This window comes from Mesoplodon mirus (assembly GCF_964341445.2).
Source record: "Mesoplodon mirus genome assembly, chromosome: 3".
NCBI lineage: Eukaryota > Metazoa > Chordata > Mammalia > Artiodactyla > Ziphiidae > Mesoplodon > Mesoplodon mirus.
In genome coordinates, this window is record NC_138978.1 from 39,160,154 (window position 1) to 39,186,473 (window position 26,320).

General features: G+C 41.4%; 2 protein-coding genes across 3 annotated transcripts in view; both read left to right on the forward strand.

Moving 5' to 3' along the window:
* The window catches only part of ST3GAL3 (ST3 beta-galactoside alpha-2,3-sialyltransferase 3), a 232,716-nt gene that overhangs the window by 106,709 nt on the left and 99,687 nt on the right, over positions 1-26,320 (forward strand). Inside the window, exon 4 of one of the 2 annotated variants that reach the window (XM_082614043.1) lies at positions 21,531-21,573. In XM_082614043.1, the coding sequence (XP_082470169.1) occupies positions 21,531-21,573 (43 nt within the window). Of the gene's footprint in view, positions 1-21,530; positions 21,574-26,320 lie in introns of those variants that run through there. The other variant, XM_082614044.1, reaches the window with a different exon arrangement.
* Positions 14,499-14,812, forward strand: LOC309800152 (small ribosomal subunit protein eS27-like). The gene has a single exon (XM_082614045.1). It carries the CDS (start codon positions 14,609-14,611, stop codon positions 14,765-14,767), a length of 159 nt encoding a protein of 52 aa, XP_082470171.1. The 5' UTR covers positions 14,499-14,608; the 3' UTR covers positions 14,768-14,812.

Below are 26,320 nucleotides of genomic sequence, written 5' to 3' on the forward strand. Positions count from 1 at the left end.
TGCACCGCAACTACTGAGGCTGCACTCTAGAGCCTGCAAGCCACAACTACTGAGCCCACGCACCTAGAGCCCGTGCTTTGCAACGAGAGAAGCCACTGCAATGAGAAGCCCACGCACCGCAACGAAGAGTAACCCCTGCTCGCCATAACTAGAGAAAGCCCGTGTGCAGCAATGAGGACCCAACACAGCCAAAAATAAATAAATTAAATAAATAAATAAATAAATAGGTGCCGATGCTGAGATGACACAGATGTTGTAATAATCTGACAGACTTTAAAGTAGCTTTTATAAAAAAGCTCCTGGCACCCTTTCCCCACCTCTTCCATCTGGCTGTTGCTGAGTTGAATCCTTTCATAACAAACTGGTAATCTAGTAAGTAAACTGTTAAAAAAAAATGCCCCCCAAAGTAAGGGTAAACATTGTTGACATGAATGGAAAGATAGAAAGTGTTAGCCAAAAAAATAACCCTGTGAACCAAATATGTATATATAAACCAAATGGAGATACAAGAAAAAAGATACGATAATGGAAAATTAAAAAACTCTGCTGGGGCCTCCCTGGTGGCGCAGTGGTTGAGAGTCCGCCTGCCGATGCAGGGGATACGGGTTCGTGCCCCGGTCTGGGAGGATCCCATATGCCGCGGAGCGGCTGGGCCCGTGAGCCATGGCCGCTGGGCCTGCGCATCCGGAGCCTGTGCTCCGCAACGGGAGAGGCCACAACAGTGAGAGGCCCGCATACAGCAAAAAGAAAAAAAAAAAAAAAAAAAAACTCTGCTGCATGGGCTCAATCACAAAATGGAGATGACAGAGGAAAGAATCAGTAAACTCGAAAATAAAGCAATAGAAACTATCCAATCTGAACAACAGAAGAAAAAGATTAAAGAAGCTGAACGAAGTCTCAGTGACTTATGGGACAATACTGGAAGGTTTACCATCTGTGTCATTGGAGTCCCAGAAGGAGAGAAAGAGTGCGGTACAGAAGAAATGTTTGAAAAAATAATGGCTTAAACTTCCCAAACTTGGTGCCCAAGTAGGCTTTATTCTGGGAATGGAAGGCTGGTTCAACATTCAAAAATCAATCAGTGTAATCTACCCTATTAACTGTCTAAAGAAGAAAAACTACATGGTCATGTCAGTTGATAAAGCATTTGATAAAATTCAACATCTACTCATGATAAAATTTTTCAGCAAACTTAGAAGGGGACTTTTTCAATCTGATATAGGGCATCTACAAAAAACCTACAGCAAACATCATACTTAATGGTAAAAGACTGCTCTCCCCCTAAGATCAAGAACCACTCCTGAAAGTCCTAGCCAGTGCAGTAAGAAGAAAAAGAAATAAAAAGAATACAGACGGGAAAGGAAGAAATAGAACTAACCATCTTCATAGGTGACATGATTGCCTTCATAGAAAAATCCCAAGGAATCTAAATATTTTTAAAAACACCTAGAACAAATAACTGAGTTTGGTAAGATAAAAGAATGCAAAATCAAAATGCAAAAAATGAATTGTATTTCTGTATATTAGCAATAAAAAATTAAAATTAAAAAAAATTTAGTAGCCCTCCCCCAAAATGAAATAACTATGTATATATCTAATGAAACATGCAGGATCTGTATGCCGAAACTTGTTTCTCTCCCATATTTTCTTCCCCACCTACCAAACTGTTCAAGCCACAAACCTAGTAATCACCTTAATTGTTTCTCTTCCTCAGCCTTTCCTACATTTTCTGTCTTTACGGTATGTCCTTGTTCAACCACTTCTTTCTAGCATCACTGTCCAAGGTACCATCTTTTCCCCACTAGACAAGCAAGCATCTCCTAACTGGTCTCTCTGTGCTCATTGATTGCCTTCCAGTGGTCCATTCTCCATGTTGTAGTCAGAGTCATCTTTTAAAAATGTAAATCAGATCATGTCTTGTTCCCACTGAAATCACTCCAGGTTCAAACTCCATGACCTACAGGGCCCTACTTGCTGGCTCCTATGCTAATTTCTGTCTAATTATCTCAACACGTTCACTTTACTTAATTTGCCCCTCGCTGCCCTCAAGCCACATGGGCGTTCCTGCCATTCCATGAATATGCCAGGCCCCTTCCTGCCCCAGGGCCTTTGTACTTTGTACCTTTCGCTTTGCACGACTGTCTCAGGTCTCTGTTCAAATGTCATCTCTGCAAGAAGGCCTTCCCAGAACACTTTTTCTAAAGTAGTCTACTCTCTTTTGACTCCCAGCCCTTCTCTAAGCAGGTATGTCTTTATTTCTTTTTAGCACTCATCCTTCCTTCAAATTATCCACTTATTTACCCTCCTTCAAATTATGTGCTTGTTTATCTTATTTAATTGGTCCCCCCCCACTAAAATGTAGGCTTCATGTAGCCAGGGACCTTGCCTATCTTGTTCATCACTGTGTCCCCGGAACTTGGAACAGTACCTGGCACATAATAGGTGCTCAGTAAATATTTATTGAATGAAGAATAGAAAAATAGAAACAATAATGTCCATCACTTAATGGATGCTTAAGGATTACATAAATAATGGCACGTTTATACAGTGGAATACTGTGCAGCCATTAGAAATGATGATGCAATTTTATTTTTATTGACATAGAAGATGTCGAGAGTATTACTGAGTGAACAAAACAGGAACAAACAGCATGTATATTGAGGCCACAGGTAAGTACAATTATATATGCACATCCACACATATATTTGTGGAAAGAGATTTCTGGGAAGATACTCACCAAAATATTTGCAACAATTAACTTTAGATAATGGGAGTTTTGAATGGTTCTTACTTCATTCTTTTTAAGTTTTTTACATTTGGATTTTTGCAGTAAGCTTGTGTTATTCCTACAACTGGGAAAAATAAAATTACTTTTGTTTGGAGAGAAGGACTGTGTCTGTGCTTAGTGGTTATTTTTATATATCTACCCTACTAGGTGGTAAGCTCCATGAAGTTTCAGATACAAACTGCAGAGTGAGCCATTTTTTCTGTGTCCTGTCCTAGCTGCTCTTTTGACATGCTGTCCCTCATAAACCTGTAGCTTAACACAAGATGCCCTGACATGGTCTGGACATACTTGATATCATGAATAGAACTGAATTTACTGTATGCCCAGCTCTAGACATCTTCTTTTCTTCCCAGGATAGAAGGGGAATGGTGCATGACCTCTTTGCTTGCATTGGGATGGGGCTTCTACCTACCAATGGAGGTTCGACACTCCATTGGCCCCCAGTACCGTCACAGCTGTGCTGTGCTTGGGTGGACAGTGCATAGTCACAGGGGACCTCGTCTTAACAGGACCTCCTCACTAGGCCTCTCTCCTCCCCCACACCAATGTACACCCATTTGAGACTGGATTTCAGTTTGTGAACTTCTAAGTTATTTTACTGGGTCAGTTAATTTAGTCCAGGTCAGTGAATTTTTCTGTGTTTATTTTATAAAACTGCTTTTCCTCTTTTAGTTTGTCTTTGCTTAACTGATCCTATGTTATAATTTATTTTCCTGACTCAAGATGATGTGGGAGCTGTTTGCACTTTGGCCAGCCCCTCTTGGGTCTCTGTGGACTCCCATGGTTCATGTGTGGGCATGGCTAGGCCTTTTGACACCACCCTGGGGCAGGAGGTGGGAGGTAAGGGTAGACAATTGCTCTCATGGCAGCTCTCCTAATATGAGGGGGTCCGCTTTCCCTGTTTTCCTCTGAGAGTCAGTGTAGAGTAACGTAAAGAAAGCTGCAGAGCCAGACCTGGGTTGGTTCAACCGCACCCAGCTGGTCCATGTGCTGGCTGGGGATCTTGAACACATTATTTCCCCTCTCTAAGACTCTGTTTCCTCCTCTGTAAAATGGAGAAAATACCCACCTCATAAGGGTTGTAAGGGTTAAACTGAGTGTAGGTGAAAGTACTGAGAGCAGCATGAATTCACAGTAGATGCTCAATAAATAGTAGTTCCCTCAGTTCTTCCCTTTGTCTGGCATGTCCGTTTGTAACTGTTGCCAACTTCCTCCAACCCAAGCCAGGATATATATTACTTATGTTTAATATAGCCCATGACTTTTATTCGAGGCTGTACAGTGCCTTTTCTTTAGAAAAGAGGGATCTATTTTGGTTAGGATAGGCCCTCATTCCATTTATCCCTATGCCCTTTGCACTTAGCAATTCATCATATCTCAGAGGTTGGAGCCAAAGACCCTTTTAAAGAAGCAGAGCTTCTTCTCATATGCTTGGAGTTTTCTTGCCTAATGGCCTATCCTGCTTTTCTGGCTTTTGTGCGTTCTTATATGAAGCACTGCAGTTTCAGGATAGAATAAAGTCCATGTTTTTTCCCATATACTAAACTTTATCTACTTCAATAATGTTTCTCAAACTGACCTTCCTGGGAAATATTCATTGTTGTCATCAGCAGCAGTTATTTCATAAGCATCTGCTTTGTGCAAACCACAGTGACAACCCATGGGAATTTGTGCTGGCTCTTTACAGTGATCAAAGGAGGTGGGTCACTGGGGACTGAAAGGGCCAGTCGCACAATTGGCTTATGATGTGCACCTATATTCCCTGAAAGTCCATTTCAGGGCTCAGTGGCCTAAGAGTGGAACTGGAGTAGGACACTTTCTCTCGGGGAGCTCCCCCTTCATCCTAGAATAGGATATCACTGTGGAGTCAGTACCCCCAGCTGTTTAAACATGAGAGCATAAGTAGAAAGTGATAACAGTTGTACACCCTGCTAAGATAAAAGGAGGGGACTCAGGGTTATTTAATCAGGGCATTGTGAAAACATTTAAAATTTTCTTTACATTATAGAATTATGATGAGCAAAATGAAATACAAAGTGTTGTGGAATGTATTAGATGTTGAATTGCTATAAAACATAAAAATAAATATTTTTAAGTTTTTAAGTTAAAAACTTGAGCTTGTTTCAATGTGTGTTAGTTTTTATCTCAGGGTTTATGCCTCTCAGGTGGTCAGTTTTCATAAAGGTTCCAAATATGCTTGAAAAGAATGTGCATTCTCCACTTGTCAGGTGTAAGGTACTCTGTATCAGCTAGTTCAAAATGTATTCACTGTTCTTTTCAAATCTTCTGATTTCTCACTGATTCTGTGAGTCTGATTCTTTAGTGGTCTATTAAGTTTCCCGTTATAATGACAGGAGACCCACTGTATATTTCTCCTTGTAATTCTGTTAATTTTGCCTGATACAGAGACATTATTAGGTGCATACACACTTTAGTGCATGGCCTCCTTTTGTTTATGTCCAGTTTCTGAACCTTCCAGGAGTTTCTTTGAGTTCAGAACACCAACGTCTTCCTTTGAAATGCCAGTGGAAGAGTTAATGGTTAGTTTCAAAGACAATCAGCATCTGAACAGGCACTTTATGCATTCACAGGTCTGGCATGGTACAGGTGTGGAGGAGAAGAGCAGAGATTTGCATCATGCATGCCACTTCCCACCTGGAGCCAGGCAAGGGACACACATGTGCTCCTTGGTCAGGGCTTTCCAGCCTGGCTGAGGCAGGGAGCCTAAACCACCAGACTAAACATCTCCCCTTCACTGTGCAGCTGTGGTCTTGCTGCTCTGACCCCTGGGAGGAGAGTACCTTCAGGTGCCAGGAGAGCTGTACATATACATCAGCGCACATTGTGCCTGGTGACTTGAGAGTCCCAGGATCTTTTTTTTTTTTTTTAGTTAATTTTTAGTTAATTTTTGGAGTATGGTTGCTTTACAATGTTGTGTTAGCCTTCACTGCACAACAAAATGTATCAGCCATGCACATACAGATATCCCCTCCCTTTTGGACTTCCCTCTCATTTAGGTGACCACAGTGCACTAGGTGACTTCCCTGTGCTATACAGCATGTTCCCATCAGTTGTCCATAAGTGGGTGTTGAATTTTGTCAAAAGCTTTTTCTGCATCTGTTGAGGTGATCATATGATTTTTATTCTTCAATTTGTTAATATGGTGTATCACATTGATTGATTTGCATATGTTGAAGAATCCTTGCATCCCTGGGATAAATCCCACTTGATCATGGTGTATGATCCTTTTAGTGTGTTGTTGGATTCTGTTTGCTAGTATTTTGTTGAGGATTTTTGCATGTATATTCATCAGTGATATTGGTCTGTAATTTTCTTTTTTTGTAGTATCTTCATCTGGTTTTGGTATCAGGGTGATGGTGGCCTCATAGAACGAGTTTGGGAGTGTTCCTTCCTCTGCAGTTTTTTGGAAGAGTTTGAGAAGGATGGGTGTTAGCTCTTCTCTAAATGTTTGATCGAATTCACCTGTGAAGCCATCTGGTCCTGGACTTTTGTTTGTTGGAATATTTTTTTTTTTTTTTTTTTTTTTTTTGCTGTACGCGGGCCTCTCACTGCTGTGTGGCCTCTCCCGTTGCGGAGCACAGGCTCCGGACACACAGGCTCCGCGGCCATGGCTCGCGGGCCCAGCCGCTCCGCGGCATGTGGGATCTTCCGGGATCGGGGCACGAACCCGTGTCCCCTGCATCGGCAGGCGGACTCTCAACCACTGCGCCACCAGGGAAGCCCTGTTGGAATATTTTTAATCACAGTTTTTCATTACTTGTGATTGGTCTGTTCATATTTTCTCTTCTTCCTGGTTCAGTCTTGGAAGGTTATACCTAAGAATTTGTCCATTTCTTTTTTTTTTTTTTTTTGCTGAGTTGGGTCTTCGTTGCTGCACGCAGGCTTTCTCTAGTTGCGGTGAGTGGGGGCTACTCTCCGTTGTGGTGTGCGCACTTCTCACTGCAGTGGCTTCTCATGTTGCGGAGCTCAGGCTCTAGGCATGCAGGCTTCAGTAGCTGTGGCATGCAGGCTTCAGTAGTTGTGGCGCACGGGCTTAGCTGCTCAGTGGCGTGTGGGATCTTCCCAGACCAGGGCTCGAACCTGTGTTCCCTGCATTGGCAGGCAGATTCTTAACCACTGCGCCACCAGGGAAGTCCATGTCCATTTCTTCCAGGTTGTCCATTTTATTGGCATGGAGTTGCTTGTAGTAGTCTCTTATGATGCTTTGTATTTCTGCGGTGTCCATTGTAACTTCTCCTTTTTCATTTCTAATTTTATTGATTTGAGTCCTCTTCCTCTTTCTTGATGAATTTGGCTACAGAGATATCAATTTTGTTTATCTTCTCAAAGAAACATCTTTTAGTTTTATTGATCTTTGCTATTGTTTTCTTTGTTTCTTTTTTTTTTTTTTTTTTCTTTGCGGTACGCGGGCCTCTCACTGTTGTGGTCTCTCCCGCCGCGGAGCACAGGCTCCGGACGCGCAGGTTCAGCAGCCATGGCTCACGGGCCCAGCCGCTTCGCGGCATGCGGGATCCTCCCGGACCGGGGCACAAACCCGTGTCCCCTGCATCGGCAGGCGGACTCTCAACCACTGCGCCACCAGGGAAGCCCTGTTTTCTTTGTTTCTATTTCATTTATTTCTGCTCTGATCTTTATGATTTCTTTCCTCCTACTAACTTTGGGTTTTGTTGGTTCTTCTTTCTCTAGCTCCTTTAGGTTTAAGGTTAGATTGTTTATTTGAGATTTTTCTTGTTTCTTGAGGCAGGATTATATTACTATAAACTTCCCTATTAGAACTGCTTTTGCTGCATCCCATAGGTTTTGGATCATTGTGTTTTCGTTGTCATTTGCCTCTAGGTAATTTTTGATTTCCTCTTTGATTTCTTCAGTGATCTCTTCATTATTTAGTAATGTATTGTTTAGCCTCCATGTGTTTGTGTTTTTTACGTTTATTTCCCTGTAATTTATTTCTAATCTCATAGCGTTGTGGTCAGAAAAGATGCTTGATATGATTCCAATTTTCTTAAATTTACTGAGGCTTGATTTGTGACCCAAGATGTGATCTATCCTGGAGAAGGTTCTGTGTGCACTTGAGAAGAAAGTGTAATCTGCTGTTTTCAGATGGAATGTCCTGTAAATATCAATTAAGTCTGTCTGGTCTATTGTGTCATTTAAAGCTTGTGTTTCCTTATTAATTTTCTGTTTGGATGATCTGTCCATTGGTGTAAGTGAGGTGTTAAAGTCCCCCACTATTATTGTGTTACTGTTGATTTCCTCTTTTATAGCTGTTAGCATTTGCCTTATGTATTGAGGTGCTCCTATGTTGGGTGCATATATACTTATAATTCTTATATCTTCTTCTTGGATTAATCCCTTGATCATTATGTAGTGTCCTTCCTTGTCTCTTGTAACATTCTTTATTTTAAAGTCTATTTTATCTGATATGAGTATTGCTACTCCAGCTTTCTTTTGATTTCCATTTGCCTAGAATATCTTTTTCCATTCCCTCACTTTCAGTCTGTATGTATCCCTATGTCTGAAGTGGGTGTCTTGAAGACAGCATATCGATGGGTCTTGTTTTTGTATCCATTCAGTGAGCTTGTGTCTTTTGGTTAGAGCATTTAATCCATTCATAATTAAGGTAATTATTGATATGTATGTTCCTATGACCATTTTCTTAATTGTTTTGGGTTTGTTTTTGTAGGTCCTTTTCTTCTCTTGTGTTTCCCACTTAGAGAAGTTCCTTTAGCATTTGTGGTAGAGCTGGTTTGGTGGTGCTGAATTCTCTTAGCTTTTGCTTGTCTGTAAAGATTTTGATTTCTCTGTCAAATATGAATGAGATCCTTGCCAGGTAGAGTAATCTTGGTTTTAGGTTCTTCCCTTTTATCACTTTAAATATATCATGCCACTCCCTTCTGGCTTGTAGAGTTTCTGCTGAAAAATCAGCTGTTAACCTTATGGGAGTTCCCTTGTATGTTATTTGTCATTTTTCCCTTGTTGCTTTCAATAATTTTTCTTTGTCTTTAATTTTTGTCAATTTGATTACTATGTGTCTTGGCGTGTTTCTCCTTGGGTTTATCCTGCCTGGGACTCTGCACTTCCTGGACTTGGGTGGCTATTTCCTTTCCCATGTTAGGGGAGTTTTTAACTATAATGTCTTCAGATATTTTCTTGGGTCCTTTCTCTCTCTCTCTTCTCCTTCTGGTACCCCTAAAATGTGAATGTTGTTGCGTTTAATGTTGTCCCAGAGGTCTCTTAGGCTCTCTTCATTTCTTTTCATTCCTTTTTCTTTATTCTATTCCACAGCAGTGAATTCCACCATTCTGTCTTTCAGATCACTTATCTGTTTTTCTGCCTCAGTTATTCTGCTATTGATTCCTTCTAATGTAGTTTTCATTTCAGTGATTGTATTGTTCATCTCTGTTTGTTTGTTCTTTAATTCTTCTAGGTGTTTGTTCTTTAGTTCTTCTAGGTCTTTGTTAAACATTTCTTGCATCTTCTCGATTTTTGCCTCCATTCTTTTTCTGAGGTCCTGGATCATCTTCTTTATCATTATTCTGAATTCTTTTTTTGGGAGGTTGCCTATCTCCACTTCATTTAGTTGTTTTTCTGGGGTTTTATCTTCTTCCTTCATCTGGTACATAGTCCTCTGCCTTTTCATTTTGTCTATCTGTGAATGTGGTTTTCGTTCCATAGGCTGCAGGATTGTCCCGCATTTGTTTATTTTTGTTTTAATTTTCATTACTCTAGGAGGTGGTTTAAAAAGATGTTGCTGTGGTTTATATCAAAGAGTGTTCTGCCTATGTTTTCCTCTAAGAGTTTTAATAGTGTCTGGTCTTACATTTAGGTCTTTAATCCATTTTGAGTTTATTTTTGTGTATCCAGAGTCTTTCTTATTACAGATTTGGGGTGAGTGGACTGCCGGTGAGACCTGGGCTTTACTGCTAGCTTCCCCAGAGATCAATTGTCCCTGTAGAGTTGGTAGCATTTCCATTGTATAAGCTGAATTCACATGCTACTTCAAGAACACATTTGTATACAGTGAGATGCTCTGGGATCTGCAACCTTGCCCAAACCCAACAGTAAGAAGCTCTGCTGCTGTATCTCCAGAGCATTATGCCTGTGACTTCCTGATCACTTTCTATTCTGGTTTATATTTCCTAAAGATTATACTTAAGCTTTCCTGCTAGTCAGAGAACTCTGTGAGGGACTGTGCACAGTAACAGCCTAGGAATATGTGGCATATTCAGTAACCACTTATGAATATGAGAATAGACTGCTTCTCAGATAAGATCCCTGGCTGGGTTGGAGATGGGGCAGTAATGTGTTACTCAGGAGCCTCCAGGAGTCTTTGTGGAGAAGGTTAAATTTTAGGCTTTTATAAATGACAGGAGGAAATTACCCTGACAAATTTGGAGTCATCAAAAAGGAACCCCAAAGTAAAAGCCAGAAACTGAAATTAAGGAAGAGTGTCTAAGAAGAGCCAGGGCAGGCTCTCCATAGGCAGGTGACTTTGATGTAATCAGCTGGATGGGCTGGGAACCAAGAATGCCCAGAGCAAGAGAACCACCACCTTAAAAGGTGGTTGGGCTAGTGGCTGGGAGAGGCAGCAAGAGGTGGAGGAAGACAAAGAATCAGGTCTTAGGGCTCCTCACTAGATTCTGTTGGTCATTTGGTCACGTTCATTCTTCCATTCATTCATTATATGTATGGAGCAGCAACTATGCCAGACCCTGTATTAGGTGCTAGAGATACAGATACATACAGTTAAGATTATTTATTGTAAGCAACAGAAACTGACCCTGACTGACTTAAAAGAAAAAGAAATTTACCAGAAGGACATGGGAACCCACAGAATCAAATTAAAAACCAAACAACCGGCCCTAGAAAACACATTAAGGGCAGTGCTGGGAATCTAGATTGAAGCAAGTGTTCCATCTCTTCAGCATGCTGTTTTTCTCCCTGGTGTCACTCAGCTTGCAAGAGAAAGAGTCCAACCAATCTAGCTTTTGTCAAGTATCCACACTTTGGAAAGGCACATCCCATTGATAGTCTTACCACTTGTCTGCAATGGGAGAAGGGTAGTTCCCTGAAAGAAATTCAAATTCTTTCTAAAAGAGGACAGAAACAACAGATGTGCACTACAGATTCATGGGCAAATAAGCAGAACTGCATTAAGTTCTACAGGTTTGGTGGAGAGCACAGATAAGGGGACACTTAGGCTAACAGTTTAGATCAGAGTAGGGGTTGTCATTCATCACTCATTTATCATGCCAAGCACAGTGTTAAGTGACAAAGCCTTAGAACTTTTAGTCTGTGGAGGAGAGCCACCAGCCAAATAGTCTGATAAATGTATAAGTACATTTGTATAATAGAGTAATTGCTATGAGGGCAAGTAAGACACTGTGAAAGGAGCATGTAGGAGGGACACAAGCCAGACAGGAGGGTCAAGGCATGCTCTTCTAAAAGAGTACATTTGAACTAGGCCTTAAAAATGAGCAGGAACTAACCACATAAAGAGAGGAGGACATGTTTCAGGCAGAAAAAAACTGCTTCTAAGAAAAAGGCCTATGTTGAGAGAATTCATGGCTCATTCAAGGAACTGAGAGATGGCCAAAATGGCCAGAGCACAGTGCCCAAGGGAGATGATAGTACAAGATAGAGCTGGAAAGGTAGGTAAAGGCTGAATCATGAAGGTCCTTATGACACTACAAAAATGTCTATTACTTTTAGCTTTGGTGACAGTTATATCTTGAAGGACGAGTGTGAATTTACCAAGTTAACAAGGGGAGTGAGAGCATTATAGACTGAGGAAACATCATCTGCAGTAGGTCTCAGGCATGAAGGCTGCCTGAAGGGGGTGGCAGAAGATGAGGCTGGGAAGACAGGTAGAGACAGATTACGTGGTTGCTGCATGGCCTAAGCAATAGTGAAGACTCCAGCAAAAGCAGCGACCATGGTAGAGGGAGGAGGATCTGTATTTAGAAATGAGAGAAATAGGACACACCAAAAACTTCATTCTTGGGGGACTGAATGGTGATGCCATTACCAAAGAAACAAAACAGGCTGTGGGGAGGGCAGGGAACGGGGTGAAGATAAGTCTGATTTATAGCATTTTGAGTTTGAGGTGACTGTGGGTCAGTTAGGGGCCATGTGTAGGAAATAACCAATGTGAAAAGGGGTTGGGAATGATACTTTATGTGAAGGGAAAAGCAGGCACGAAGGCCTGGAAGTGATAAGGTACTTTGGAGGAACATAACATAGCTCAGTCTGGCTGGAGCATAGAACATGGCAGGGGCAGGGTCGGGTGATGCAGGGAGTCAAAGAGTGAACTTAGGGTGGTCACTGTAGGCCAGATCATGAAGGCCCTTGTAAGCTAAGAGACTGGCATTTATTCTGAGAACAGTAGAGGCTGTTTGAATGTTTTAAGCAGAGTAATGACATAATCATATTTATCTTATAGGAAGATTGCTCTAGTTACATCATGGAGAATCCATGAGAAAGGGACAAGACAGGACGCAGGGAAACCTGGTAGGAGGCTGTTAATAGTAACTGAGGTGAGAAGTGAAGCTGGCTTAATCAAGAATGGTAGAAATGGAGAAAAGTCAGTGGACTTGAGATCCATGTAAAAGATGAAATTAAAAGGACATGGTATTTAATTAAATGAAATAAGAGAGAAGCAGGGATCAAGGAGTTCTCTCAGGTTTCCAGCTTGGGCAGCTGGGTGAAAAGTGGTACCGTTCATTAAGGTAGGGAATACAGGAGGAGGTTGTACACGTGTAAGGGTGGTGAAAATGAACTCTGTGTGAGGCAGCCTGAGTTTCAGGTAACTATAGGATATCAAAGTGGAGATGTCAGCTGCATACACAAGTCTGGAGCTCAGGCTCTCTAGAGAGGGTTGAGCAGGAATGAGAGATTTGGTTTGGGTGCAATGGAAAGATCGTTGGGCTGGCTAAACTGAATAGTTAAACGAGGTGAAGTCTAGACCAGATAGACTTTTTCCCAGATAGGGAAAAAGTGAAGAAAGGAGGGGAAACAACTGAAAAATAGACAAAATATATGAAAAAAAATTTAAAAAGCTTCTTCAGACATTGAACAATAGGTATCCCAGAACCCTGGTCTTTGAAAGAAGGGAAACAAATGAGATTTCCAGACCTCAGCACAGGGAAGAAGAACCTAAACAGAACCCAAGAGTCTTCCTAAGAGGAAACAGAGTTGAAAATTTGAGGAGACCAAGGCAGCCAGAATTCATGGGCAGAGTACCAGAGAGGAGAGAGCTGCACACAGAGAGAGCACTGGAGATCTGCTGAGGACTGCTTGGACTCCTCAGCTGATTAAAGCACGTGTGTGAGGGAACGACTGGAGGCCAAGGAAAGAATCACTGAGAAGGAGCGGGAAGAGTACTCTCTATAGCTCACACAGGGCTGGGAATAATGGGGAAATGTCATAATACATGAGGCATCACATAGCATACTTAGAAGGGTATTGCCTTAGCAGTGGGGCAGAATTAGTAACGGTGCAAATTAGCCCTAGACTAAAGTCCACTTTTGCCTCTAACCCCAACCCTGCAAAGCTTAAAAGCAAGCGTTGAAAGGATCAAACTGTTTCTAAGTAATTAAACAGCACCTCAAAAATACTTAAGGAATGCGCAAATATTCTGCATCCAACAAGGTAAAATTCACATGGTTGACATCCAATCAAGAATAACCAGGCTGGATTTCTATACACTAACAATGAACTATCAGAGAGAGAAATAAAGGAAACAATTCCATTTACCATCGCATCAAAAAGAATAAAATACCTAGGAATAATGCTTGGTAAACTGTAAGACACTGATGAAAGAAACTGAAGACAATACAAACAGATGGAAAGATATACCATGTTGGAAGAATTAACTGGAAGAATTAATATGAAAATGACCATACTACCCAAGGCAACCTACAGATTCAGTGCAATCCCTATCAAAATACCAATGGCATTTTTCACAGAACTAGAACAAATAATTTTAAAATTTGTATGGAAACACAGAAGACCCTGAATAGCCAAAACAATCTTGAGAAAGAAGAACAGAGTTGGAGAAATCACACTCTGATTTCAGGCTATACTACAAAGCTACAGTAATCAAAACAGTATGGTCCTGGCACAAAAACAGACACATAGATCAATGGAACAGAATAGAGAGCCCAGAAGTAAACCCATGCACTTGTGGTCAATTAATCTAAAACAAAGGAGGCAAGGATGTACAATGGAGAAAAGACAGTCTCTTCAAGTAAGTGGTGCTGGGAAAACTGGACAGCTACATGTAAAAGAGTGAAATTAGAACATTCTCTAACACCATATACAAAAATAAACTCAAAATGAATTAAAGACTTAAATGTAAGACTGGATACTATGAAACTCCTAGAGGAAAATGTAGGCAGAACACTCTTTGACATAAATTGTAGCAATATTTTTTCAATATTTGCTTTCCTCTCCCAAAGCAAAGGAAATAAAAACAAGAATAAACAAATGGGACCTAATAAAACTTAAAAGCTTTTGCACAGCAAAGGAAACCATCAACAAAATGAAAAGACAACCTACTGAATGGGAGAAAATATTTGCAAATGATATGACCAATAAGGAATTAATATCCAGAATATATAAACAGTTCATAAAACAAAATAAACAACCCAATTTAAAAATGCGCAGAAGCCTTTCCCACGGTGATGACCTCCCCACGAGAACATACCTCTCGCAAAGGACCTCCTTCATCCCTCTCCAGAAGAGGAGAAGAGGAAACACAAGAAGAAGCACCTGGTGCAGAGCCCCAATTCCTATTTCATGGATGTGAAATGCCCAGGATGCTATAAAATCACCACCATCTTTAACCATGAACAAACAGTAGTTTTGTGTGTTGGCTGCTCTACCATCCTCTGCCAGCCTGCAGGAGGAAAAGCAAGGCTTACAGAAGGATGCTCCTTCAGATGGAAGCAGCACTAAAAGCCCCTGGAATCAAGATGAATAGGAAACCATCCCAATAAACACATTTTGGATTAAAAAAAATGCACAGAAGACCTAAATAGACATTTTTCCAAAGAGGAAGTGCAGATGGTCAACAGGCATGTGAAAAGAGGTTCAACCTCACTAATTATTAGGGAAATGCAAATCAAAACCACAATGAGGTATCACCACACATTGGTAAGAATGGCTATCATCAAAAAGTCTACAAATAATAAATTCTGGAGAAGGTGTGGAGAAAAGGGAAGCCCCCTACACTATTGGTGGGAATGTAAATTGATACAGCCACTATGGAAAACAGTATGGAGGTTCCTTAAAAAACTAAAAATAGAGTTGCCATATGATCCAGTGATCTCCTGGACATATATCTGGACAAAATTATAATTGGAAAAGATACATGCACCCCAAGGTTCATTGCAGTAGCCAAGACATGGAAGCAACCTAAATGTCCATTGACAGATGAATGGATAAAAAAAGATGTGGTACATATATACAGTGGAATATTACGCAGCCATAAAAAAGAATGAAATAATGCCATTTGCAGCAATATGGATGGACCTAAAGATTATCATACTAAGTGAAGTAAGCCAGACAGAGAAAGACAACTATCATATAATGCCAAATGTGGAATCTAAAAAAAAAAAAAGATACAAATGTACATATTACAAAACAGAAATAGACCCACAGACATAGAAAGCAAACTTATAGTTACCAAAGGGGAAAGAGGGGGAGGGATAAATTAGGAGTTTGGGATTAACATATACACACTACTGTATGTAAAATAGCTAACCAACAAGGACCTACAGGGAACTATACTCAATATTTTGTAATAATATATAAAGGAAAAATAATCTGAAAAATATATATGTATAACTTCAGGTGCTATACACCTGAAACTAACACAATATTGTAAATCAACTATACTTCAATAAATTAAAACAAAAAAAGAATGAAATTTTGCCATTTGCAACAACATGGTTGCACTTGGAGGGTATTATGTGAAGTGAAATAAGTCAGACAGAAAAAGACAAATACTGTATGATATCACTTATATGTGGAATCTAAAAAACAGAGCAAACTAGTGAATATAACAAAAAAGAAACAGACTCACAGACATAGAGAACAAACTAGCAGTTTCCAGAGGGAAGAGGGAAGGGGGGCAGGGCAATATAGGGGTAGGGGATTAAGAGGTACAAACTATTAGGTATAAAGTAAGCTACAATGATATTATTGTACAGCACAGCGAATTTAGCCAATATTTTATAATAGCTATAAATGAAGTATAACCTTTAAAAATTGTGAATCACTATATTGTATTCTATTGTATATAATACTGTACATCAACTATACTTCAATAAAAAAGAAAAAGAATGACCAGGTGGTTCAGAAAAGCTTGAAAATACAACCCATATGAGGAGAAAAATCAGTTGATAGAAACAGGCGTAGAGATAACACAAATGATAGAATTAGTAGACAAAGATGTTAAAACATATTCCATATCTTCAAGAAGGTAGAAGAAAGCATGAGAATATTAAGGAAAGGCATGTAAGATATAAAAAAGAATCTTAGATATGAAAAATAGTGTTTGAGAAGAAAAAATATACTCAATGTATAAATGACAGATTAGACACTGCAGAAGAAAAAGCAGTGAACTATAAGGTATATCAATAGAAACCATCTAAAAATTACTAGAAACAAATGAACAGAGTGTCAATGAGTGGTGGGCTGTCAAGCAGCCTGATACATGTGTAACTGGAGCCCCCAGAAGAGAGGGGAGGGCAGAAAAATTTTTGAGGAAATAACAGCCAAGATATTTTCAAATTTGATTAAAACTATAAACCCACAGATCCCAGCATCTCAGTGAACCCCAGAGACAAGAAAAATGGTGAAAACTATACCACAGCACATCATAATCACTCACTTCTCACTACCCACAGGTGCTTGGCATTTGAGAGAAAAAGCAGCCTCCTATTGAGAGCCACAGGAAAAGCCAGGTCTTGCAGGGCAGAGTCAGGCTTCAGGCTTCAGGTCTGCTAGGAGGTAGAGGGAAGTAAGCCAGGTAATTGGCATATGGGGTCCAGAGGGCATTATGAGAAAGATTTAAAGAGGATATTGGCTAAGGAAGAAAAAACCCACAGCAGAATGGACGAGGACAGGAGAATAAAAGTCTGTGGCCCATTTTAACAGTGGGTATACCTATTATACCTGGGAGATTAGGCTAGCTTTAAGTTTTCCAAGGACTTCTTGCTGTTCCCAGGAGGTTTTATTTGTTCAGGACAACACATTCCTCCTGGTAAATGCTCCTTCTAACCAGGTGTGTCATGTCAGAATCATAACTTTTCACAAACCCCATCTTCTTGATCACTGTGATTCAGACAGCGGGTGAGAAGCTGATGCAAGCTAGACCACTTGTAGCCCTTCCCTGGGAGTTTTGCCACTAGGAGCAGAGATGCCGAGTCTCATGCCCTTTTCAGTGGCAGAACTGAAGATATGGCCTGCGAATTGCTACTGGCCATGTGTCCTGACTTAGGAAGAAAGCTAGTCGGGGAGAGTAAAGCTAACTGAGGGAGGCCTGCTGGCATTCCAGTCACTTTCAGTCATCTCTGAAGCCCTCTGCACCCTGGCCCTTCCCATGCTTTGGTTATGTGAACCGCTGAATCACCGTATTTGCCTAAGTTAGTGCAACCAGTATGTTGAACATGCAGGAAACATCAGGGGATAATCACAGCCACTTTCATTGGTGTCTCTCTGTCCCCATAAGATATTTTCAGTATGGTAGGTCCAGAGAACTTTTTGGTACCTCTGAGGTAATAGAAATCCCATGGTCACATTGAATCACCGATTCCAAAGTTAGTGTCCTGCCTTATGGCAATAGTCATAGCTTTCTGTTCGTTCAGAGCTGCAGTGACTTCCCCTCCCTACACAGGGCTTAGAACCAGCAGTGCTGATCCAGGGAGGGGATGTGCCCTGCTTGTCCTCCTCCTTCCACTCGTCCCCCAGTTGCTGGCTGCGGTTTTGGACCTCTCTGGAGTTGGTGGGGAAGGGAGAGAGAATGAGCAGAGAAGACACAAGATAGTGTCAGCACTCCCTGAACTGGCAAGTGTGTAAAGCTGACCCTTGTAGGGTTCTCTTGTAGACATTTTGGAGACCCCTCCATCTGGGGATCTCTCCTCTGTAGGTCTCCTGATGTGGGCAATGCACTCACCAAAGCCTTGTCACTCACTCCTTCTGTAGCTCCTGGGACTCCCGGTGTCTGCTCTTGCTTCTATCTGCTGAGGACCCTTCAGCCTGCTGGACGCATCTTTAGGAAAGGACCTAAAACAACCCAAACTAGCTTATTCATGCATCATTTTCTGCAACAAATTCTGGGAGTGCAGGCCAGTTGCCATGCAGCTCTATCCTTTGCAGCCAGTGCATCTTGTGTCCTTTGTGTTTCTCAGGTAGAATTCAGACACCTGGCAGTCCACTGTATTCCCCATTCTTTAAGGGTCATGTGTTAAGCTTTTCTCACCAGGCTTGAGTAAGAGCCAAGTACTCCCCATTTTGCCCCTGCAGGAAGGTGGAGTTCATAACACTGCTGTCTCCAAAGAAATTCTTCAAGTCCTCTCTCCCTTAATGTCTCACAACCAGTTACTTTTATATTTGATGTTGGGAGAGCTTTTAGAATGATGTAACAAGTTTTCAGATATTTCCTTGGAAAATCTGCATCCTAGTCTAGCACCTCACTTCAGTGTCTGAAACTTACCATCCTAGAGGCTTGGCTGAAACTATCTTAGCATCTTAGCATCCTGTTGGGTTTATGACCACTGTAACCAAATAATCCTGATAAGAACAGTTAACAAATATTTATTAAGTATGCAGCCACAAAAGAAAAATGCCTCCAGCCCTCTGCCAGTGTAGGACAGAGTTTACAAACTGTTAGCCTGCTGCCTGAATCCTGTCTGTGGACATACTTTGGTTGATCCTCATAATCTTTAATTTTTTCTTGAATCTATTGCCAGTATTTACAAATTGAGGAATTTTAACCTCTGGATTTTAAGATCCAGGTTCCTGGCTTTAAAAAAACAGAATATGTGGCAACGCTGGGCCTGCATTGCTGCCTGGCATAGTTAGCTGGAGGTGGTGGAGGCTGCCCCCTTTGACAGGAGGGACTCCATTCCTTCTTGGCTCTGTGACCTGAAGCCAATGTCAGTTGCTATTTATGATCATTGGGCTCATGCAGTTACCTTTTCTTAAATTAAGGACTAAAGTGAAATATTTCTGGTACTCCTGTTTCTTAACAAAAGAGAAAAAAAAAAGATAGTCCAAAAGAGCCATGGAAGGGAGAGACATAACTTATTTAGAGATACAAAGTATTCTTATGTGTTTAATGTGCAGTAAGTGTGTGTGTGTATGTGTGTGTGTAAAAGACAACTTAAGATGCCATTGGAAAATAACCCATAAATATAATCATGTTTACTATACAAAAATATGTGGTGAGAAAAAGACATTTCAACAGGATTTGTTTTTAGTGCAACTAAAATAAGTTGTGTGATTTGCTGCAGGAGGGCATTACATTCTCCCACTTCCCTGGCTTATGTTACGTTCTTACTTGGCCCCTGATGTTTCAGTTTGCAGCAAGGGGAAAACATTCTCTGGCCTCTCTGGAGGGAATCAGCCAAAATGTGGATTCATTGTATGTCCATGGGGGTCTTAGCTCAGATCTGAGAAGGAGTAACAGGATAGTTTCCCCAAGGTTATGGCCACTTGGAGAAAAAGCAACAGGTGTTGGCAAGTTAATGAGGTTTTCTTTTTCATGGAATGATAAGATAGGATTGTTGAAAGAGTATTCAACTTTGAAACTAACTCTTTTGGCAAATTTTGTTTTCAGTTTCTTTTTTAAATTGAAACCTTACTGATTTTTATAAGTTCCTGTTAAGCAAAGTCTCATCCATTTATCTGAATTAGAGCAAAACCAGAATTATTTTGAGGAAAAGCTTTCACTTGCCCAAGTATATTCTCTTAGGAGGCAAGCCTTCTATTGAGTTGTGTGTTGGAGTTGTTATATCTTCAGTTTTAAGAAGAGGAATTATTCTCTCCCTGCAGCTCTGCTTCTTATGAAAGTGCACAGTCTGGCCTTAATTGGCCTTGCAGAGTGGCTCCTGTGAGGTTCTTGTCAGTGTGTGTAATTTCCCTCTTTTTGCCATTCATTGTTTATTAAAGACTGAGTTCTTTGAAAGCTGTGTTGCATGGCCTTTTCCAAACAGTTGTTTGGTCTTGGTATTCTGTTTTACCCTCAGATTAAGTGAGGCCAACTGAGAACTACATTCCTAGACCACTTTATTTTGGCGTAGCTACTTTATACACACACACACACACACAAACTTTGCAATCATTGAATAAAGCTATATGAAACAATCTTATGACACTTCCTGTCATTTCTTTATACAAATATTTTTGAGGACACAGAGGAAACTTCCTTAAATTCTTAGTATCAGGAAGAGCTGGGGGTTGGGGAGGGGGGTGGGATGAATTGGGAGATTGGGATTGACATGTATACACTAATATGTATAAAATAGATAACTAATAAGAACCTGCTGTATAAAAAATAAAATAAAATAAAATTGCAAATCAAAAAAAAAAAAAGGAAGAGCTGGGATTCTCCTGGTTTATTTTATGGATACTGTAAACCATTAAAACAGTGCTTTGGGGGCTTCCCTGGTGGCGCAGTGGTTGAGAGTCCGCCTGCCGATGCAGGGGACACGGGTTCATGTCCCAGTCCGGGAAGATCCCACGTGCCGCGGAGTGGCTGGGCCCGTGAGCCATGGCCGCTGAGCCTGCGCGTCCGAAGCCTGTGCTCTGCAACGGGAGAGCCCACAACAGTGAGAGGCCCGCGTACCGCAAAAAAACCCCAAAAACAAACAAAACCCCAGTGCTTTGTGTTTAGTTTTAGCTGTGAGAAATCTTGGGGATATATCTATAATCCTCTTCCAGCAAGCACATAAAACCTTAGGACAACCACTTTTGGTATTCTTATCCTGGCTGCTTTTTATTATTTTTCCTATGCTGATTTTCCCTTTGCCTACAACATTTTTTAAAAGATTTCTTCTTTTTTAAAATCTTGTACTTCAGAAAATTTTGTAAAACTGCTTCAACTTTGTTTTAGAATGAGGCAAGATATAGAAAAATTAAGTACAATATCAATGATTTATCATTTGTTGCAAACATATTACCAATTTGTTTTTAGATTTCATTTTAAATTTCCTGTCCTTTATGAAATCAGGTCTATCGCTTCTTTGTGATTGTCATGAAGAGGATCATTGCCATGGATTTGAGCACCCCTTTCTACCATATTTTTACTCCATAGTTAACATGACTGATTCAACATAAATCTTAGAGCTTATAGCTTAGAGGAAGCAGAGGTTGCTTCTGACCCTCTTACTTCTCCAAGGGTCCCACTTTTGTGGCTAACTAAATTTCAGTTTCAAGTACCACATATGAACAGGAGGACAGTTATATGTCAGCATAGGAGTGGTTGGCCTATAAGGCCTGGGAAATACCCGGCATTGAACCTGGTCCTTCACAAGACCAGGTGTTCAGCAAGAGTTTGGTGACTTAAATTTACTTGCGGCTTATGTGTTTGGATCTGGAAGCAGTTGCCCACCCTTGTGGTCTGGGTCTGGGTTGGGGAGTGTAATCTGCTAGTGTCAGCAGTGGCTTGACATCAGCAGTGGCTTGACATTTCTGCTTTTCTTTTCTTTTTCAGAATATGATCGGTTGGGCTTCCTCCTGAAGTTGGACTCTAAACTGTGAGTAGAATGAGACAGTTCCTTGACTCTGTTGTAGAGAGGTCTTTGAGAGCTGAGGGCCAACCTCGAAGGGCCAGCTCTCATCACACCTGTGGTTGTTGGCGGATCCCTGGGGCCTCTGTCCTCAGTCTGTCAGCTGAAGCTTAGAGCACGTTACAGTCTGCAGGGGCCTGGAGAGGATGAGATTGTGGGTGCAAACATAAGGCCTTACATTTGGCTGGCACAGGAAGCTTGTTACAGAAGGAGCTCCCACCAGGAGCTTGAAGGACAAGGAGGAAAGGCTTCTGCTGCAGAGTGGAGGATGATCACAGCAAGAGGCATTGCAAAGCCTTTCAAAGATGCTCTGCAACCAGGCATGCAAAGCCTTCTGTGCTCAGGCTTCCTCCATGCTTTAACTCCTGTCTCTCTCCCACAGGCCGATCCTCCCTTTCCCTCTACTCTTCTATATGTTTTTTATCTGTGTCTGAAACCCCCTTTCCTTGCATGTCCACTAGGAAAACTTAAAGTCCACCTCCTTCCTGTACAGAATTAATTATCTCTTCCTCTGCTTCCTGTGAATTTTCTACCTCTGACACCCATTATCTCATTATACTATAATTAACTGTGTAATAGTTATTAATTTATTAAGAGCACAGGCTCGGAACCAGGCCATGCCTGGTTCAAATCCCAGATTGCCATTTACTTTCTTTGTGATTTGGGGCAGACCACTTAACCACTCTGAACCTCAGTTTCACCTGTAACGAGGACATCAGTATACCTACCTCACAGGGTCATTGTAAGGATTGAATTGAAATGGTGAATTTACAGGGGCTTTCAGATAGGTGTCTAATTCTTTCCGAATCCTTCCCTGTCCTGGCCCTCTTGGTCTCCCTAGCACCTAGGCAGCGCTGCCATATGTTTGTTAGGTGCTCAGTAAACACTGAATTCATGGCTGCATGGATGGCTGCATGGCTGCACGGATGACAGGTGGATGCCTGTGTGCTTCCCTCATTAGACTGAGCTGCCTGGAGATTGGGCTCTATCCAGTCTGCATTCGTGCCCTGCACAGGGCCCCTCACGTGGTGGATGTGCAGGAAATGGTTGCAGAACTGCCTGTGGCTCCTTTCTGTGGTTAGTCATCTTTGTACACCTCTGCCCCTGTCCTGTACCAGACAGACGTGAAAGATCAGAATTGTGTCTCTTTCTTTCCTCTCTTACATGAGGCCTTGACCACAGCTGCTTCTGATAGTGATGGCTGCACCTACATACAAGGCATCAAACCCAGGGTTATTTGGCTTCCCCACTGAATTGTCTGGCATCTAGCCCCTTTTCCTGGCAACTGGCTTCTTGGCTCCCAGCTTTTATACATCATGGAGGCAGCCATGAAGGAAGAACAGTGTCTTCTATATATCAAGCTAGTATAGAGATGTCAGTCACATGTTAACATCTAGGGAATGGGGCTTGATTATGCTGGAAGTCCACAGGCTTCTTCCTTAGAAAACTCTTAATTTAGTGCTCTGGGCAAAAAACAAATCAAGCATAAGCTATAAGCAAGTGAAATGCCTCCAGAACGGAAGAGATGTAGTAATTTACCAAGTTGAATCACATTGATGAACAAAAGACATGTTATCCAGGACACGTTAACTATACTATTTAAACTGTCTTCAGCAGTGTAAGGAGGGGAATTAAGAGGACACTCCTGCCCTGCTGACCTGACAGTTGGGTGGTACATAGTAAGCTGTTGTATAGCTTTCTTTTGTGTACCAGACCAGTTCCATAAAACATTTGAGTCAACTTGGTCTTTAGCCTGGGGAACTGGCTTGGCTTCATTGTATTTAACTCACGGTTTAAGGTATAAGCTAGAACTTTCCTGCCTCTTACTGTAAAAACTGTTCTAATCCAATGCTATCTTCAGAACAAAGCACAGATACATGGGAAAGGTTTTTACCTGCTTCCAGGGAGAAGTTTCCAAGTTAAGGATCCTGGGTTTTGGAGGTAATTCCTTAGCAATATTCAGATCTCCCCTTATGAAGTCTTTCTCTGCTGTGTTGTGTTCTATTTCTGTTATATAGGAAAGGACCTGAACTTGGATCAGAACTGGATTTGAATTCTGCTCCTTCTGCTTAGAATTATATGACCTTAGATAATTCATTTTGGCTCTCCGAGTCACAATTTTCCTTTATGAAAAACATAGATAGTAATACCCATTTCCTAAGGTTTTTATGAAGAATAAAAGTAAGCATTCTATGAGTAAATATACAAATGTAGGAATTTCTTTTTGTTTATCTTGATTGGATTAATTTAGCTTCTATGGTATATGAATTCATATGTTCTGGAAAATTTTTTGCCATTATCTCTTTAAATTTTGCCTCTCCCCCATTCTCTCTCTACTCTTCCTCTGAAACTCTGATTCAGTGTAAGACCTTCTCATTCTAGCCTCCAGATCTACTAACTTCCACATTTTCCATCTTTTGATCCTTTCTGCATTGAACTGGAACCCCAAAGGACTCAACTTAAGGATAAACTAGAACCAAATAAACCTGTACCTCTAAATCAGGACTGCAGGAAACTGCCAGAGCTCTGAGCAGGGCAATAAGTCAATAAAAAAGAAATGCTTGATACTCACAGCCAGGGCTCTCGTCACTCCGGTGATCCATGGACTTGAAGCTATGAACTCCATCCAAGGTCTTCCAGACTGGCAGTGCCTCCAAGCTCCTGGCAGAAGCAATTGCAGTCCCTCTCTGGAGGAGGACATGAATTCCTCACAGATAACTTTTGAAGGAAATGAATAGCTCACAGGAAAAATTACTAAGCACATAAGGAAACAAGACTCCATTAGAGAGAACCATGAACAACAGCAGACAACAGAGAGGTACCCAGAAAGACTTCTGAAATCGGAATTACCAGACACAGTTTATAAAGCAATTAGATAGATTGGTTCAAGATGGCAGAGTAGAAGGACGTGCTCTCCCTCTTGCGAGAGCACCGGAATCACAACTAACTGCTGAACAATCATCGACAGGGAGATACTAGAACTCACCATAAAAGATACCCCACATCCAAAGACAAAGGAGAAGCCACAATGAGATGGTAGGAGGGGGGCAATCACAATAAAGTCAAATCCCATAACTGCTGTGTGGGTGACTCACAAACTGCAGAACACTTATACCACAGAAGTCCACCCACTGGAGTGAAGGTTCTGAGCCCGACGTCAGGCATCCGAACCTGGAGTCCGGCAATGGGAGAAGGAACTCCTAGAGAATTAGACTTTAAAGAAATCGTTTTTGATTGCAGGATTTCGACAGCACTGGGGGAAACGGAAACTCCACTCTTGGAGGGCACACACATAGTGTGCACATCGGGACACAGGGGAAGGAGCGGTGACCCCATAGGAGACTGAACCAAACCTACATGCTGGTGTTGAAGGGTCTGCTGCAGAGGCAGGGGCTGGCTTGGCTCACCGTGGGGACAAGGACATTGGCAGCAGAAGTTCAGGAAAGTACTCTTTGGCGTGAGCCCTCCCAGAGTCTGCCATTAGCCCCACCAAAGAGCCTGGGTAGGCTTCAGTGTTGGGTCGCCTCAGGCCAAACAAGCAACAGGGAGGGAACCCAGCTCCACCCATCAGAAGACAAGCAGATTAAAGTTTTACTGAGCTCAGCCCAGCAGAGCAACAGCCAGCTCTACCCACGACCAGTCCCCCCCATCAGGAAACTTGCACAAGCCCCTTAGATAGGCTCATCCACCAGAGGGCAGACAGCAGAAACAAGAAGAATTACAATCCTGCAGCCTGTGGAACAAAAACCACATTCACAGAAAGATAGACAAGATGAAAAAGCAGAGGACTATGTACCAGATGAAGGAACAAGATAAAACCCCAAAAAACCAACTAAATGAAGTGGAGATAGGCAACCTTCCAGGAAAAGAATACAGAATAATGATAGTGAAGAAGACCCAGGACCTCAGAAAAAGAATGGAGGCAAAGATTGAGAAGATGCAAGAAATGTGTAACAAAGACCTAGAAGAATTAAAGAACAAACAAAGATGAACAATACAATAACTGAAATGAAAACTACACTAGAAGGAATCAATAGCAGAATAACTGAGGCAGAAGAACCGATAAGTGACCTGGAAGACAAAATGGTGGAATTCACTGCTGCGGAACAGAATAAAGAAAAAAGAATGAAAAGAAATGAAGACAGCCTAAGAGACCTCTGGGACAACATTAAATGCAGCAACATTCGCATTATAGGGGTCCCAGAAGGAGAAGAGAGAGAGAAAGAACCCGAGAAAATATTTGAAGAGATTATAGTCGAAAACTTCCCTAACATGGGAAGAGAAATAGCCACCCAAGTCCAAGAAGTTCAGAGAGTCCCATAGAGGATAAACCCAAGGAGAAACATGCCGAGCCGCATAGTAATCAAATTGGCAAAAATGAAAGACAGAGAAATTATTGAAAGCAGCAAGGGAAAAACGACAAATAACATACAAGGGAACTCCCATAAGGTTAACAGCTGATTTTTCAGCAGAAACTCTACAAGCCGAAAGGGAGTGGCATGAAATATTTAAAGTGATGAAGGGGAAGAAACTACAACCAAGATTACTCTACCTGGTAAGGATCTCATTCAGATTCGACAGAGAAATCAAAAGCTTTACAGACAAGCAAAAGCTAAGAGACTTCGGTACCACCAAGCCAGCTCTACAACAAATGCTAAAGGAACTTCTCTAAGTGGGAAACACAAGAGAAGAAAAGGACCTACAAAAACAAACC

Coding starts and splice junctions, on each gene's coding strand:
- LOC309800152 (XM_082614045.1), top strand. CDS start 14,609: ATGGATGTGAAATGCCCAGGATGCTATAAAATCACCACCATCTTTAAC.